The sequence below is a fragment of the Coenobita brevimanus genome, chromosome 60 (genome assembly GCF_032717465.1).
Source record: "Coenobita brevimanus isolate Jiangsu-jjx chromosome 60, ASM3271746v2, whole genome shotgun sequence".
Classification (NCBI taxonomy): Eukaryota; Metazoa; Arthropoda; class Malacostraca; order Decapoda; family Coenobitidae; genus Coenobita; species Coenobita brevimanus.
Window position 1 is genome coordinate 39,171,110 of NC_137013.1, and position 17,318 is coordinate 39,188,427.

The following is a 17,318-nucleotide window of genomic DNA, read 5'->3' on the forward strand; positions in this document are numbered from 1 at the left end:
TACTCTACTTTCATTCGCTATCTCCCTCTCACATTATGCTCCCTTCCCTTTCCTCTTATCTCTCCCTTTATCTTTCTCATTCCTTCCTTTCTCCTTCAATTCTCACAATCTCTTCCTGTTTTTCTCTCTCCTTCACCAGTTCTTCCTTCCTTCTCCCCTCTCTCATTATGTCCAATTCTCTTCTCTTCTTCCATTTCCTCCCTCCATCTTTTTTTCATTCCTCCCCTCCTCCTTCACCTCCCCTCCTCCTTCATTCTCTCCCTCCATCATTTCTTCCTTCTCCCTCACCCTCATTTACTTCTTGCCTTCCTTCCCTCGCCATCGTATTTTTTCATTCCTTCCCTTGTCCATCATTCTCTCTCTCTCTCTCTCTCTCTCTCTCTCCATCTATCTATCTATCTACCTACCTACTTCTTTGGATATCTTTCTCTCTCCATCCTCCATTCCCTAGCTCAATCTATTCCTTTACTTTCTTCCTGTTCTCATTGCTCTTCTCTCCCTTTCATTTTTCCATTCCTTTTCCCCCCTTCACTCCTTCTTTTCCCCCATCACCTTTCATTCTCTCTCTCTCTCTCTCTCTCCAGATCATCATCCTTCCTTCCTTCCTTCATTCATTCATTCATTCTCTCCTTCATCTTCATTCCTATTTCCTACTGTTAAATTTTTCTCCTTTCACCCACCTATTTTGTCTATCGTCCTTCATCCTTCCTTCATTCCCTCACCTCTCTCTCTCTCTCTCTCTACTCTCTCTCTCTCTCTCTCTCATAATCCTCTTCTCTGCTGTTTCTCCTTCCCACTTTCCTCCCTCCCTCTTCCCCTCCTCTCTCCTCCTCCTCCTCCTCCTCCTCCGCTAACACCTCCTTTACTCACTTTAATTGCTGTCTCTCTCACTTTCTTTTCTTTCATTCATCCATTTCCTCTTTTTTATTTGCTTCTTTTCCTCCTCCTCTCTCATAACTTTATCTGTTTTTTAATTTTCCTTGGTGTCTGTCGCTTTGTGTGTGTGTGTGTGTGTGTGTGTGTGTGTGTGTGTGTGTGTGTGTGTGTGTGTGTGAGAGAGAGAGAGAGAGAGAGAGAGAGTTCCAATTTCTTTCTGAATCTCTACCTTTCTTCAGTATATTTATATTTGTCTTTAAGAGTATTCATTATCTATCAGTCAATTGATGTTCTATTTGTCTTAATATTTTTACCCTCCACCTGACATAGTCAGAGGAGGGTGTAGTTATCATTGGGATCAATAGATGTCCGTCCGTGGAGTTGGGAGGCAGGGCAGCTGGCCGGGCCTAGAGATTTTGTTTCCGGCCAGAACTCAGAAAGTATTCACAATAGAGTCATCAAATTTCACATAGCAATGTGTCTTCTACTGAACTGGTGCCTTTTCATAGGTAGGATGCTGTGTCTTAAGATCTTTTTTTTTTTTTAATATTGAAAAAGTAAAAAAAATACGGAGATTTCAATGCGATCTGCGCAAGGAATCTGAAGGGCCGAGGTTATGTGTCCTCAAGGCGTTCTCCTTACGCCCACCTTTAAGAGAAGATATTAGGGGGGGGGTTGAGGGCCGTTATGCGCATGGTTTGGTGTGCAAGGAAATGAGGGGTATGTGCTTGGTCAGATGGAGGGTTGCAACAGTGTACCGTTGCCTATGTTTCTATCTATTTCTTGCATACCCTATCTCTATCTTTCTACTTAATCTCTCTCTCTCTCTCTCTCTCTCTCTCTCTCTCTCTCTCTCTCTCTCTCTCTTCCCTCGCTTATCCCTTGTTCTCTTCCCCTTCTTATTTCTCCTTCCTTTATCTTCCCCTCTCTCCTCTTCCCCTTCTTCCTATCTATTTCCATCCGCTTCCTCTCCTTCCCCTCTTCCTCTCCCCTCTTCCTGCATAAACAGCTTTCCGACTCTCTCTCTCTCTCTCTCTCTCTCTCTCGTTCTGTGTGTGTGTGTGTGTGTGTGTGTGTGTGTGTGTGTGTGTGTGTGCGCTTCCTTACTACCGCTCATTTCCATTTACACACACATAAAGACATACCATCATCACCTCTCTCTCTCTCTCTCTCTCTCTCTCACACACACACACACACACACACACACACACACACACATTCCATTTCCAAAATAAACACAGTCCTGTACTTTCTCTGCCCTCTCTCGCTCTACTAACTCTCTATCTTTCATAAGGTGTATACAGTGTACATTATCTCTCTCTCTCTCTCTCTCTCTCTCTCTCTCTCTCTCTGCCAGTGACACACATTCATACAAACGCACACTCATGTTCTCTCTTCCCCTCTCCTCTCACTCTCAGTCGTCTTTATTCTCATTTCTCTCTCTCTCTCTCTCTCTCTCTCTCTCTCCACCAATCAAAAACCTCCTTCCAGCCCCACCCCCCCAGCCTCAGCCAATCAGAATCACCCTCTCTTCTTCCTCACCGCATCAGCCAATCACAATCCAGCTCCATTCTCCCTTCGTGTAGCAGCCAATCAGAATTCTCTTTTTACTTCTTGACTGAGAGTGCACCATTTTGTTTTTGTTTTTTTCCATTTTTGCTCTTTTTTTCCACCCTTTGGGAGAGTCAGTGGTGGGGAAAGGGTTAATGAAGACTATGGCCAGTATTCTCGTATCGTCAGGAAGATACCTAACACCTCTTCCTATGCGATTTATTTTGCTTATTGCACCTTGCCATCCTCTTCTGTGTTACTTAAATAATTCTAATATCGCCAAACTCTGTATAAAATGTACAAAACTATATTAGCCAGCGTTTCTAATAACAATAATAATAATAATAATAATATAATAAATCAGTAAGAAAGAGGTGCTAGGCAACTTTCTTAATGGTCGACAGTATCCGCCTACAACCCCTCCAATTAGAAAAGTTGCTCCTAAACCGAGACAAAACAAAATAATAATAATAACAATAATAATAATAATAATAATAATAATAATAATAATAATAACAATAATAATAACAATAATAAATACATTCAGACAGCAATAAACATCAAGATACATCAACGTGAACACCCACCTCCTCTACACCACTTATCACAGCCAATCATACTATTTTTTTCATACCTTTAACCCTTTCAATCCAGGGACGCTGTTTTCGGGTAATTTTTTGTGTTATTTTCGTATTATTTTGTGTTATTTTACTCGACTTCGAACAGGCTGGGGTGAAGGATATATGTAATTCTGCAGCTTATAGCACGGGCTCCTGGTCTTTGGTTCCTTCTTTCTTGCACACACACACACACACACACACACACACACACACACACACACACACACACACACACACACACACAAAAGATGAAGAACAAGACAATACTAAGGCCTAAGATGTCCGTTTGTCTATTTAACGTACTTATGCGACAGAAAAACAAAGATTACTACGGCTACGGCTTCATATATTTCCCACTGCACTTCTTCGTGACTACCATCATGCTCTAGCGTGAATCTTTTGACTACTATGGATCCAAATAATTTCCACAACACTTCTTCGTGACTACCTTCATGTTCTAGCGTGAATCTTTTGACTACTAAGGCTCTCAATAATTTCCACAACACTTCTTCGTGACTACAGTATTCTATGATCAATCTTCTTTGCTATAACTCAGCACTGATGATGGAGACGGCGATTTTAGACCAAGATAAAGTCAAATGAGCATAACATTAGTCTTACGAGGAATATTTCGAATTATAATGTTTAGAGAAGAGCGCTTATAACCCAACGACTATACCAACTTTTCTCTAACTTGGCACAGATTTTCGTCCTTTTGCAGCTTGTTTCACGTAGCTCAGTGGCAGAAAAAGACAATCCTATGACTCTATATCCTTTCCATAGCACTTCTTCATCACTAGCACCATATTCAGACGCTCCCCTCATACAACTCAGCATTCAAGATGGAGACAACAATTTCAGATCAAGTTACAGTAAAAAGGATGTAACAGGTGAAAAATGCGTACGTATGGAAGTAGTCAAAGCCTATGGTGAGGGAGACAGAGAGATCCATGTGTGTGTGTGTGGTAGAGTGAGAACATAATAACCACATGAACGGACATACTACCACCAATCAACATCCACTATTTGCATCCGCCACCACCCACTCCCTATACCAACCAATCAGAACTCCTCTTTAAACACATGCTTCTACGCCAGCCAATCAGAGTTCTTTACCTCCGGATCCTACCTGGCCAATCAGAACTCTTCCTTATACCCTCATCCTATTGCTGTGTCTATAAACTCATGTGAACGTGAACCCAGTGGACTGCAGGCTAATGATACCTTTCTGAAGCCACTGAAATTAGTATATTATGGCAGTTCCGACGTCTGGTTCTATGGGTGCCACCACGTGAAGGTCCCTCTCTCCAGCACCAACCCCCAGATCCACCAGCCAGCCAATCAGAACTCTTCTTTAACCTCAGCTTCAGCCAATCAGGAACGGCCTCTCGCTCAGCCAATCACAGACCCGCTGCTGGCTTTAAGAAATTCCAAAGTGTAAGAGATTTTTTTTTCTCTTTTCTTTTTTTCGGTTTGAGTACCGGTTTTCAAAAATTGGATCTCAAATGTACGCCCAGTGGAACAGGAGGGAAAAATGGAGAGAGAGAGAGAGAGAGAGAGAGAGAATGACACTGGCCTCGGGTAGAAAGTGGGAGGGAGAGAAGAGTGAATGAAGGATAAGAGTGACAAAAATATGGGATACAGAGAGTGAGAAAAATGTTACGAAAAACTGACACAGAGAAGGAAAAGACGCGAAGATGAATGAGTGTGAAGGAGAGAGAAGGAAAAATGGGAGACTGAGGACGAGAGAGAGAGAGAGAGAGAGAGAGTGAGAGAGAGAGAGAGAGAAATTAATGGACGGAAGGAAATTACACAGAAAAGATGAGACAGACTGGTATATAAGCAAATAGATGCACAAAAAATAAATACGAGTACAGACAGACAGAAAATAGATAGGCACACATTAGAGAGAGAGAGAGAGAGAGAGAGAGAGAGAGGGAGAGGGAGGGAGGGAGGGGGGGAATGTGAGCTGGGAAGGTAGGATTAAAAGAAGGGAGGAACTGGAGAGGAAGAAAGTGAAAAAAGGAGAGAGAGAGAGAGAGAGAGAGAGAGAGAGATGGGGGACAGGTAGAATAATGGAAAGCTAATGAGAAATAGTGAGAGCAAGAGAGGGAGGGAGGAGTGAGAGTGACTGAACGAAACCTAGGGAGAACACCAGCCATTGAGAAACCCGAACGATAGCCAAGGGACACACACACACACACACACACACACACACACACACACACACACACACACACACACACACACCTTAACGAATACACAAAAGCCTATCAAATCAACACTAATCCACGAAAACAAGCAACAACTAACCATACGAAGGAAACGAAACAAAACGAACCGAACGCATCCAAGCACCCCAAAGGAAGGCCAAAACAAGCAACACAAATTCCCAAGAAATCCCAACGAAAACCAATTAAAAACATTCCAGTAACGGATACGAAACAAAAAGAAATGAACAAAAGCCATGGAAAAACAGAGAGGAGAGGAAACACAAAGCGTACTGAATCCGAAACGAAATGCACAAAATCCTACAATTAAAATCCGAACGAAAAACCGCTACAAATACCCTTACAAAAACCCTGAGGCAAAAGGAAACGAACGAACCAGCAGGAGAGAGAAATTAAACGCACACTCGAACGAACGTAAATTAAACTACACGAAAACCTACCATACGCACACAAAACCCAACAAAACCCGCAACACAGCATCTAAACCCGCTACAAAACATCCCCGAAACAGACATGAAACGCACGAAAACCACAGAAAACAGGCGAAGAGCGAAGAGAGGCAGACTCGATCCCTACCCTCTCTCCTCCCCCCCTAAAAAGCGCGCCGGGGCAAAAAAGCGCGCGGAAAAAAGGTAAACAAAAAAGACGGCGCGCACGGGAGGTAAAATGAACAAAAATGAGGCTAGCCGGCAACTCTGCAGCCAACCAGCGGGCCCGTAATTGAATTTGGCGGGAAGCAGATGAAAGAAAGGCGGCAATTAGTCGGTCTTGGCGCGTGGGACGATGTTTATAGCCGATGTTTATTAGCTGCGGATGTTTATTGGGTGGCCGGGTGGTTACAGTGTTTACCAGTTATGGATGTTTACTTATAGGATTGTTACAGATGTTTACTGAAGTCAATTTGGGAGATATTATGTTGCTTTTTGGACGGGAAATGATGTTTATTGGCAGACGGTAATGTTTACTAATTTGTTTACTGTAGATGTTAAGTTGGTCCTGGTGCGCTTCGGGTTAACGAGGATGTTTATTGTCGATGTTTATTAGTCGCTGATGTTAACTGATGAAGGTGTTTATATTCGACATTTACTGGCTGGCGGGTGTTCACTTATTCCAACTGTGATACGCGTACTATTAGCTGTAGTTTACTGTTTTTAAATGTTTATAGCCAATGTTTACTTACTGGTAGCAGATGAAAGGCACCAAATTGTCCTGGAATGTGTTTTATGTTTAGTGTATGTTTACTGGCTAGATTTTTAGCTTTTTTTGCTGCTGATGTTTATAGATGACGCTTATTACAAACAGGCAATTTATAGTCGATGTTTATTATATGGCTACCGATGTTTGTAGTCGATACCTAATATCTGATAATCGATGTTTTAGGGTTTTATCTATTTGGTGCTTGAAGTCGATGTTTATTGGTTGCATGTTAACAGCTGATGTATATTAGCTATAAGTATGTTCATAATTATCGATGTATATTGGAGGTAGTGTTTATGGTCAATGTTTACAGTGATGAAGTAGTTGACGTTTAATTATGTAGATTTAGAGTCGAGATTTATCAGCTGAGATGTTTATTCCCTGGGAGATATGTAAATTCGATGTTTCTTAGCCGGGAGTGCAAAATATTAGGCGGCCGATGTTTAGCTGATGTTCAGTAGCTGGGAGATGTTTACAGTCGATATTTACTAGTCCGGAGATAATATTTACACACAATAATTATGTGAGTAGGATTTGGTTGATCCTTTAATAAATGGGAAATGTTTATAGTCGATGTTTTTTAGCTGGGTGTAGATGACTCAAAACTAGGATCATTTAAAATTTGTATCAACTGGAAATATGTTTTTTATTGGATGCTTATGAGTGATGCTTATAATGAATGTTTATTAGTTGGCATTAGATGTTTAGTTAACGCTTACAACCTCGCAGATCTTAAACGTTATCAGCCTCGTTTCACCTTTCTGCTGATGTTTAAAGTTGATGTTTATTCGTTCGTGGATGTTTATGGCCCGTTTGTTACCTACAGGAAGTTTATAATGGATGCTTATTTCCAGCCACATAGAGTAGTTCACTGCTACATTTTTCCTAACTATATTCATGTTTATTACGCAGTGTTTATAGGTGGTTTATAAACTCCCAGATGTTTATAATGGATGTTAATTTCCAGCCACTTACGGCAATTTAGTTACACTCCTTACGATATTTACAGTCGATGTTTATTACCTCCCAGATGTTTATGGCAAGTGTTCATTACCACCTCCCAGATGTTTATGGCAAGTGTTCATTACCACCTCCCAGATGTTTATGGCAAGTGTTTATTACCTCCCAGATGTTTATGGCAAGTGTTCATTACCACCTCCCAGATGTTTATGGCAAGTGTTCATTACCTCCCAGATGTTTATGGCAAGTGTTCATTACCCCCTAGATGTTTATGGCAAGTTTATTACCACCTCCTAGATGTTTATAGCAAGTGCTCATTACCTCCCAGATGTTTATGGCAAGTGTTTATTACCTCCGAAATGTTTACAGCAGCTCCAGATGTTTACAGCAAGTGTTTATTATCTCCCAGATGTTTATAATGGATGTTAGTTACCTTCCAGATGTTTATAGCTAAGTGTTAATTACCTCCCAGATGTTTATAATGGATGTTAGTTACCTTCCAGATGTTTATAGCAAGTGTTAATTACCTCCCAGATGTTTATAATGGATGTTAGTTACCTTCCAGATGTTTATAGCAAGTGTTAATTACCTCCCAGATGTTTAAAATGGATGTTAGTTACCTTCCAGATGTTTATAGCAAGTGTTAATTACCTCCCAGATGTTTATAATGGATGTTAATTTCCACCTATAACCAGTACATCATTGCTACATTCCTCCTACCGATGTTTACGGCCGATGTTCATAGCCAATGTTTATTACCTTTCAGATGTCTATGATGGATGTTGATTACCACCCACATAAATTCATTCCAACATTTCTCCTAACGATGTTCACCGTCGATGTTTACAACCACCCAATGTTTATACTGGATGTTAATTGCCAGCCACATACAGTATTTCATCGCTTTTTCCTACCAAGTTCTGAAAGGCGATGTTTGCTGGCCTATAATGAGTCCTTAAGTGGAAAAGTTTGCCATAAACATTCCTTGAAAGATGTTTATTACTCTCTCTCCCTCCCTCCCTCTCTCTCTCTCTCTCTCTCTCTCCTGTTTCCCTCACCCCTATTTTGCGAAACTTCATCCTTCCTTCTTTCCACCTCTCTTTCTCCCTACCTCCTCGCTCACACTTCTATACTTCCTTTCTCACTTTTTTTTCCTCCTCGCCTCCTCTCTCTCTCTCTCTCTCTCTCCCAACCTCCCTCCTTCTCGACTACCCTCTTTTTTCTTCCTCCTCCTCCTCCTCTCATCTTTCTTCCCATTTTTATTTTTACGACACCACGAGAGAGAGAGAGAGAGAGAGAGAGAGAGAGAGAGAGAGAGAGAGGGGCAAGGACCGGAATGAGAGAATATTAAATGCCAGCGAAATGAAATGAAGATATTGAGAGAGAGAGAGAGAGAGAGAGAGAGAGAGAGAGAGAGAGCAGGACTTGACGATGATGAGGATGATGATGATGATGATGATGATGATGATGATGATGATTATTATTATGCTTCTACGTCAACCCAAAATTTCTACACTTACTCTGAATATACTAAAATTATATTGCAAGTATTTTTGAGCCCTAATTAAGCTACTAATTAAAATTCTTGGCCAAAAGTGAAAAATATTAACACAGGTAAAAAATAAACTGGGCACTGCCGAAATTTCAGTTAATATGTAACGTTTATTATTATTATTACTATTATTATTATTATTATTATTATTTGTAGTAGCAGTAGTTGTTGTTGTATTATTATTATTGTTATTATTATTATTATTATTAGTAGTAGTAGTAGTAGTTGTTGTTGTTGTTGTTGTTGTTTTGTTGTTGCTGTATTATTATTATTATTATTATTATTAGTTATTATTATTATTATTATTATTATTCATTCTCTCTATTGAATATAGTTGCCTGGTGTTAGTCAAAGCAATGAATAAAAATGTATCCACCGTTGTACCTAAACAGACCAGACAGACCAATCATAATAAAACTCAGACCAGCCGTTCCAAGAAGCGTAATAATAACAGCAAATGGTCAATGCCGTTATCCGCCCAGCCAACGTTAATGTCGCAAAATTCACCCAGCACGCGCGTACGTACAAATCGCGGTTTTTGTCACTGAATCGCGTTATATGGAAATGACACGCGTTACTCGAAATGACACGCGTTATTCGAAATGACACGCGTTTCGTATTTTTAACAGCGCGGAAAAATGACTCGAAATCCCCTTATGTGATGGCGAAAAACTCTAAATGACCTTACCTATTATATACATTAAAAAAAAAAAAAAAAGCTTTGTGTCAGGAAAAAAAAAATACCTGAATGACCTCACCTGTACATGATGTGGAAAAAATTTAAATGACGGTACCGGTTATGAAAAGTGTTTTAATCGTGTTATAAATTCTGAAAAATCCTTGAATCACCTTATGAAGTAAAAAAAAAAACTGATTAATTGTAAAAACGTCGGGAATGACCTAAATTGTGAAATATATGACTCAATGTGAAAATATTTTAAGTGACCTGAATCACCTTATACATTAGCAAAAATCTTAATAGCCTTACAAATTTCGGAAAAAATACTTAATATCCTTATGTCAAACACACACACACACACACACACACACACACACACACACACACACACAATTAATTTACATCTTTTGCACTGACACAACTAATTACTGTTGCTTATGCATTAGTTTACACACACACACACACACACACACACACACACACCTTTCAGTCCTCCTTTCTTTCAGTGTTACACATCACACTATCCCTTCTCTCTCTCTCTCTCTCTCTCTCTCTCAAGCATCCAAACTTCCTCCCCTACTACATACCACAATCTTCCACAACCTAAATACCAAACTCTCTCTCTCTCTCTCTCTCTCTCTAAGCATCCAAACTTCCTCCTCTCCGACGCACCACAATCTTCCACAACCCCCCCCTCTCTCTCTCTCTCTCTCTCTCTCTCTCTCTCACCTGTGACGATGATCCGTGCGGGTGTGGGCGATACCTGCGTCACACCTGTCAGCCTATGCGTCACCTTACACCTGTACCTTGAAGCCCCGTCACCCGCCTCCACATCAACCACGTGCAGCTCACCATCGCGCGTCACGTGGTATTTCCCGTCTGTGGGGGGGAGGGAGGATTGATAGATAAATAGATAGAACGACTGATTGATTGATAGATGGATAGACAGATGGATAGATGAATGGATGGATGCTGCGATAGATATATATACATAAGTGGGTAGGAAGATATTTGGATGGAAAGATAGATATAGATAGATAGATGGGTGGGTAGGTAGATAAGTAGGTAGGTAGGTAGGTAGGTAGGCAGGTACGTAAGTAGGTAGGTAGGTAGGTAGAGAGAGAGAGAGAGAGAGAGAGAGAGAGAGAGAGAGAGACAGACAGACAGACAGACAGACAAAGAGTTGCAGACTGAAAACATTTCGTAGGTATATAACAAAATAATAAATAAATAAATATACAACACGAAAATTCAAATACGAGGGACTAAATTCAATACAAAAACGATTACAGCATCCTGAAGTTACAAAATACAGGTTACAGAGAGATTTCAAAATAGCACTTCATGAAAATCGAACCTCCTGTTGCTGTAATATGGTTTCAGAATTTATCATGGGAATTATTTGTGTTGTGTGGGTTGTATTATAAGTGATGGGGTTCGTATTTTCTTTGTTACCTGCTGGATTGGTGTGTGTGTGTGTGTGTGTGTGTGTGTGTGTGTGTGTGTGTGTGTGAGAGAGAGAGAGAGAGAGAGAGAGAGAGAGAGAGAGAGAGAGAGAGAGAGAGAGAGTGGAATGTGATTAATGTAATGCAACGCTTGACTGTTTACCATGTTCGCAACGCATCAACCAAATCACCCACGAGCCGGAGAGGAGGAGGAGGAGGAGCACGAGGAGGAGGAGCAGGAGGACGAGGAGGAGGAAGAGGAGGACGAGGAGGAGGAGGAGGAGGACGAGGAGGAAGGGGATAGAGGGTGGAGACGACCGCTGAGGTGGAGCTTCAAGGTAAAGGTGGCGGTCAAGTGGCTGATAGTTTGAGCCAGTGTGACCATACTTAGCATGAGTATGTTAAAATTAGCCTATATCTCCGGAAAATCATTGGTGTAGCCTAAAATTTAGCGTACTGTCAAATCTGGCATAATTTTGGCATAATCTGAATCTGGAATTATTTTGTTATAATTTACATTAGATATCAAAGTAAGCACTAAGGTTAGCAAGTATTACACTCCCATCTTTTTTCAATATACGGTATACTGCAACACTTGATCAGGGTAGCCAAATCAGCGGAGAAGTCGCTACAACTAGATATTTCAGTTCTTACATTGCTGCAAAATTTATTACCTAGCGGCTGGTTGGAATTTCTGGAGGTATAATTTTTCACTCATAACCACCGAATTTTCTAAAGTGACAGTAATTAACAGGCCTCACAAAAGACAGATATTTTTTTAATGTGAACATCATGAAAGGAAAGTGTGAAACAATCCTTACTTTGTCATATTTTATACCTTTCGGTTTATTAGCGAATTTAGAACAGGAAATCACGGGCGATGGCGGGTGGACAGGTTTACAGGCTTATAATGATATGGGTTTATACAGTTAACAACCTAGTAAAACCGTATCAATCTTTAAAACTAATAGAAACCGAATGTAATAAGAATAACGAAAGATTTAGCATAATTTAGGCCAATCTAGCATAATTTCGTCCGCTCTCTAGGACATTCCTGCTCTAGAAATCTGGTCACCCTGGATTTGAACACACGCACACACACAAAGCCAAGAACAATAAAACGACCATTATTGCAAAGCTATCAAAACAAGGAAGCAAAACACACACACACACACACACACACACACACACACACACACACACACACACACACACACGCTTCACCACACTGACACAATAACATTCATAACATCAGTACAGCCAAACACTCATTATTAACACTTCTACAATAACAGTCACATTCTCTCTCTCTCTCTCTCTCTCTCTCTCTCTCTCTCTCACCATCCCTACAGACTCAAAAAAACTACAGAAAAATCCCGACCGAAATAATTGGCTGGTGAGGAAACAGCATTACAGTCACTGGAGGCTTGATTTTGATGAAGCAATCTTTTGAAATCCTTTTTGTAATTTATATTTTGTAGTGTCTGGTTGGAAAAAGTGGCGTGGCATTTATTTCTGTAGCTACTGATGTGTTTATTGGGTTATACTTGTGTGTGTGTGTGTGTGTGTGTGTGTGTGTGTGTGTGTGTGTGTGTGTGTGTGTGTGTGTGTGTGTGTGTGTGTGTTAGATTATTCACACACACCCAATTTACACATAATACCAGTTCAGCAGAAAACACGCAAACATCAAACACACAAAACACGCAAACATCAAACACACAACACGCAAACATCAAACACACAAAAAGGTACAAAAAAAACACCCATAAAAACAAACAAACAAACAGACAACACAGTGATGAAAGTGTTACAGCAAGGGCGGGGGGGGGGGAGTGGATTATGTAACTCTGTGTCCTAATCCCTATGTAACCTAATTTGTAACTTTTGTAACCTTTGAATTCCCCCCTTCTGGCAATACAGGTGAGGTTGCATCTATTACATCTATCGAATCTATTACGTCTATTATATCTATCGCATCTATTACGTCTATTACATCTATCGCATCTATTACGTCTATTGCATCTATCGCATCTATTACATCTATCGCATCAATTACATCTATCGCATCAATTACATCTATCGCATTTATTACTGGTATTTCTGGGTAACTCTCTGGCCACTTGGAATACCATAATACCAATACATATCTGTGTCTGTCTCTCTGTTTGTGTATGTGATGCTTGTGTACACCGGGTAACGTGACTACATGTGGCTGTGTGTGTGTGTGTGTGTGTGTGTGTGTGTGTGTGTGTGTGTGTGTGTGTGTGTGTGTGTGTGGATGCGTGGGTGTGGGTGTGTGCGCATTTATAAATTGAGTACATGAATAAATGTTGAGTGTGTGTGTGTGTGTGTGTGTGTGTGTGTGTGTGTGTGTGTGTGTGTGTGTGTGTGTGTGTGTGTGGATGCGTGGGTGTGGGTGTGTGCGCATTTATAAATTGAGTACATGAATAAATGTTGAGTGTGTGTGTGTGTGTGTGTGTGTGTGTGTGTGTGTGTGTGTGTGTGTGTGTGTGTGTGTGTGTGTGTGTGTGTGTGTGTATTTAAACTCAATATATTAAGCATGACACAAAATAAAGGAGTGTGTTTGTGCTGTTTTCTATAATACACGTAACTCATTCTTTGCAGCGATTTATCACACAGATACTTGAACAACAAAAGCATCAGTTAGTTTGACGGATACCACTGAGAGAGAGAGAGAGAGAGAGAGAGAGAGAGAGAGAGAGAGAGAGAGAGAGAGAGAGATTTAATACTTGTGCAATAATATTTTGGTATTACTGATGTTGCGAATGTTATTATCTGGCGTGTGTGTGTGTGTGTGTGTGTGTGTGTGTGTGTGTGTGTGTGTGTGTGTGTGTGTGTGTGAGAGAGAGAGAGAGAGAGAGAGAGAGAGAGAGAGAGAGAGAATTACAATATTACATAGTGCTTGCCTTCTTATCGCAACATAAAATAGCTGGCCCCCCTCTCTCTCTCTCTCTCTCTCTCTCTCTCTCTCTCTCTCTCTCCCTCTCTCTCTCTCTCTCTCTCTGAGCCACACCGGCGGAACAACGGTCTTAGGTAATATTTTAGAGCCTTCCACTTGCACCTTTTCCACTGTTAAAGTTTTGTCCTAATTATTACTACCATTATGATGATGATGATGATGATGATGATGGTTATTATTACTGCTGCTATTATTATTATTATTATTAGTCCTTGTTCTAACTTTGGATGTGGTGGTAGCTGCAGTCATCATCATCATCACCATCATTATCATCATAATCGTCGCCATCATCAAACGGCCTATCCCACAAACGGCGACTGACATCTTATGAAGTTTTATCCGCCCAATGCCACACGATTTTCCCTACCACACCAGAGAGAGAGAGAGAGAGAGAGAGAGAGAGAGAGTGCAGTACAGTAAATACATAGGAGTTGAGAAATACTTTGTGCAAGACATCGCGGTATTAATGCTTTTGCTGCTACATGGTGGTAGTTGTGGTAGGGATGGTGGTAGTTGTGGTAGGGATGGTGGTGGTTGTAGTAGGGATGGTGGTGGTTGTGGTAGGGATGGTGGTGGTTGTGGTAGGGATGGTGGTAGTTGTGGTAGGTATGGTGGGAGTTGTGGCAAGGATGGTGGTAGTTGTAGTAGAGATGGTTGTAGTTGTAAAGGTTGTAGCCGTGGTGATGATGGTAGTTGTGGCTGAGAAGATGGTAGCTGTGGTGATGGTGGTGGTGGTTGATGTTTTGGTGGTAGTTGTGGTGATAGTGGTACATGTTGTGGTTGTGATAAAGGTAACTGAGATAATGGTAGTGGTAGTTGTTGGGATGGTGGTAACTATGGTAGTGGTGGTAGTGGATGTTATGATAGTTGTAAAGCTGTGGTATTCGTGGTAGTGATTGTGTTCTATGTTACGGTGGTAATTGTGGTAGTCGTGGTTGTTGGTTGCTGTGGAGGTGGTGGTGGTAGTTGTGGCAGTATAAGTAGCTACCAGGTGTGTGTGGTAAAAAAGTGATTGTCGCAGTAACAGTAGAAATAGTTGAAGTTGTAAAAATATTGTAGATACAGATGAAGATAAATGATGTAACTGAAGTTGTAGCTGATGTATGGAAGTTGTAGTTGTGAAAGATGTATGATTATTGTAGTTATAGGCGAAGTTTTAGGACTGTTGTTGCTGTGGTTGGTGCTGTAGTTGTGGTAGTTGGGAAAGTGGCAGAAGTAGTGGTGATTTTCGTCCTTGTAGCAATGTCGTAATAGTGTTGTAGTTGTTGTAATAGTAGTTGTAGCAGAACCTGTACTTGTAGTGGAAGTTGTGACCGGCAATGTTGTAGCTCTGAACCACTACTGCCACTACTACTACTACTACTACCACTACAACAAAAACAACAATACAACAACAACAACAACAACAACTACTACTACTACTAGGATGATTATGATGATGATGATGATGATGATGATGATGCACAGTTGTAGCCGTAAGTTACAGCTGTAGCGGAAGTTGTATTTGTTGTAGCGGAAGTAGTATCGCCGTAGCTGTTGTTGTAGTTGTGATCGGTGTTGTAGTTACGGAAGTGGCAAAAGTGGGCTCACCTGAGTTTCAATTACTACCTGACGCCAAAAACACGCAGCCCAGGTATCCTTTAATTAACTGAGCTTTAACAGGTGTGTCTGGGAGCTTGTAGTTGTGGTTGTTGTGGCAGTTGTAGGTGCTGGCAGTTGTGGCTGCTGTGGTAGTCGTAGATGTTGGTAGTTGTGGTTGTTGTGGATGGTGATGGGTGAGTGCGTGGTTGTTGTGAAAGGTAGTTGTTGTGGTTGTCGTGGGTGGTGGTGGTTGTGGGTGGTTGTAGTTGTGGTGCTTCTGGATGGTGGTAGTTGTGGATGGTGATGGTTCTGGTTGTTTGTGGTGGTAGTTGTGAATGGTTGTAGTTGTGGTAGTTCTGGATGGTGGTAACTGTGGTTGGTGATGGCTGTGGTGGAAGTTGTGGTGGTTGTGAGTGTCGATAGTTGTGGTCTCCTTTAATTAACACGGATTTAACTGTGTGTGTGTGTGTGTGTGTGTGTGTGTGTGTGTGTGTGTGTGTGTGTGTGTGTGTGTGTGTGGCAAATATGGTGCTTATAGTGTTTCTTTAATTATGTACGGTGGTGACAATGTGGTGATGGTAGTTGTGGATGGTAGTGATTGTGGTAGTTGTGGTGGTTGTGGTAGTGGTGATGACTGTGGTAGTTGTGGTACCTGTGACAGTGGTGATGATTGTGACAGTCGCGGTGATTGTGGTAGTTGTGGTGACTGTGGTAGGAGTGGTGACTGTGGTAGCTGTGCTGATTGTGGTAGTTGTGGTAACTGTGGTGAAAGTAACTGAAATAATCCTTGGCTCTGTCATTACGGAACTTGGCAGGTAAAAAGCTAGAAAATGCCCGCGGAAAAGCAAGGCTGGTGAGAGACAGGAAATTAGAGAGAGAGAGAGAGAGAGAGAGAGAGAAACTAGCTTTAACAACACAGCTAAAAACTTTGACAGGTTCAGATATAGAGGAAGTATTGACGGAATGGATTGGCTATGTACATCTGGACAGACAGACAGATAGATAGATTGATAGATAGATAGACAAGTAGACAGATAGATAGATAAATAGACAGAAAGGCAGATAGACAGATATATAGACAGATAGACAAGTAGACAGACAGATAGATAGACAGACAGACAGAAAGGCAGATAGACAGATATAGAGACAGACAGATAGATAGACAGATAGACAGACAGAGGCATACAAAATAAACATGGGCAGAATTGGAACGAAATGACTATGTAAATGTTGATAGATATTGATAAACACAGATAGATAGACAGATAGATACAAAAAGATAAATAGACATATAAAAAATTGACAGAAGATTATTAGACAGATTACAATTAAAAAAAAAAAAAAAAAGATTATTATAGACAGACGGAAAATGCTCAGATAAGACAAAAAAAAATGCACAGAGAAGCAGAATATATGCAAAGCTAAGAGATAACGATAGAAGACATACATGATAAGCACAACTCTTGAGACATCGAAGAAAAGGAGGCATTATTAGAATTAGACAAAGTGAGCAAAGAAAATTGACACAGAAAATGCATTAAATAGGTACCTAGTATTGAACTGATTCTCTCTCTCTCTCTCTCTCTCACACACACACACACAAGCAAAGAAAACGAAACTAAAACACAGAAACCAAACCTGAAACG

At 40.9% G+C, this 17,318-nt stretch overlaps 1 protein-coding gene across 1 annotated transcript in view; it reads right to left on the reverse strand.

Annotated features, from left to right (window-relative positions):
- LOC145403387 (cell adhesion molecule Dscam2-like) overlaps positions 1–17,318 on the reverse strand; it is a 115,884-nt gene that overhangs the window by 81,412 nt on the left and 17,154 nt on the right. The window contains exon 6 of the mRNA XM_080275170.1: positions 10,396–10,545. Within this exon, the coding sequence (XP_080131296.1) occupies positions 10,396–10,545 (150 nt within the window). The remainder of the gene's footprint in view (positions 1–10,395; positions 10,546–17,318) is intronic.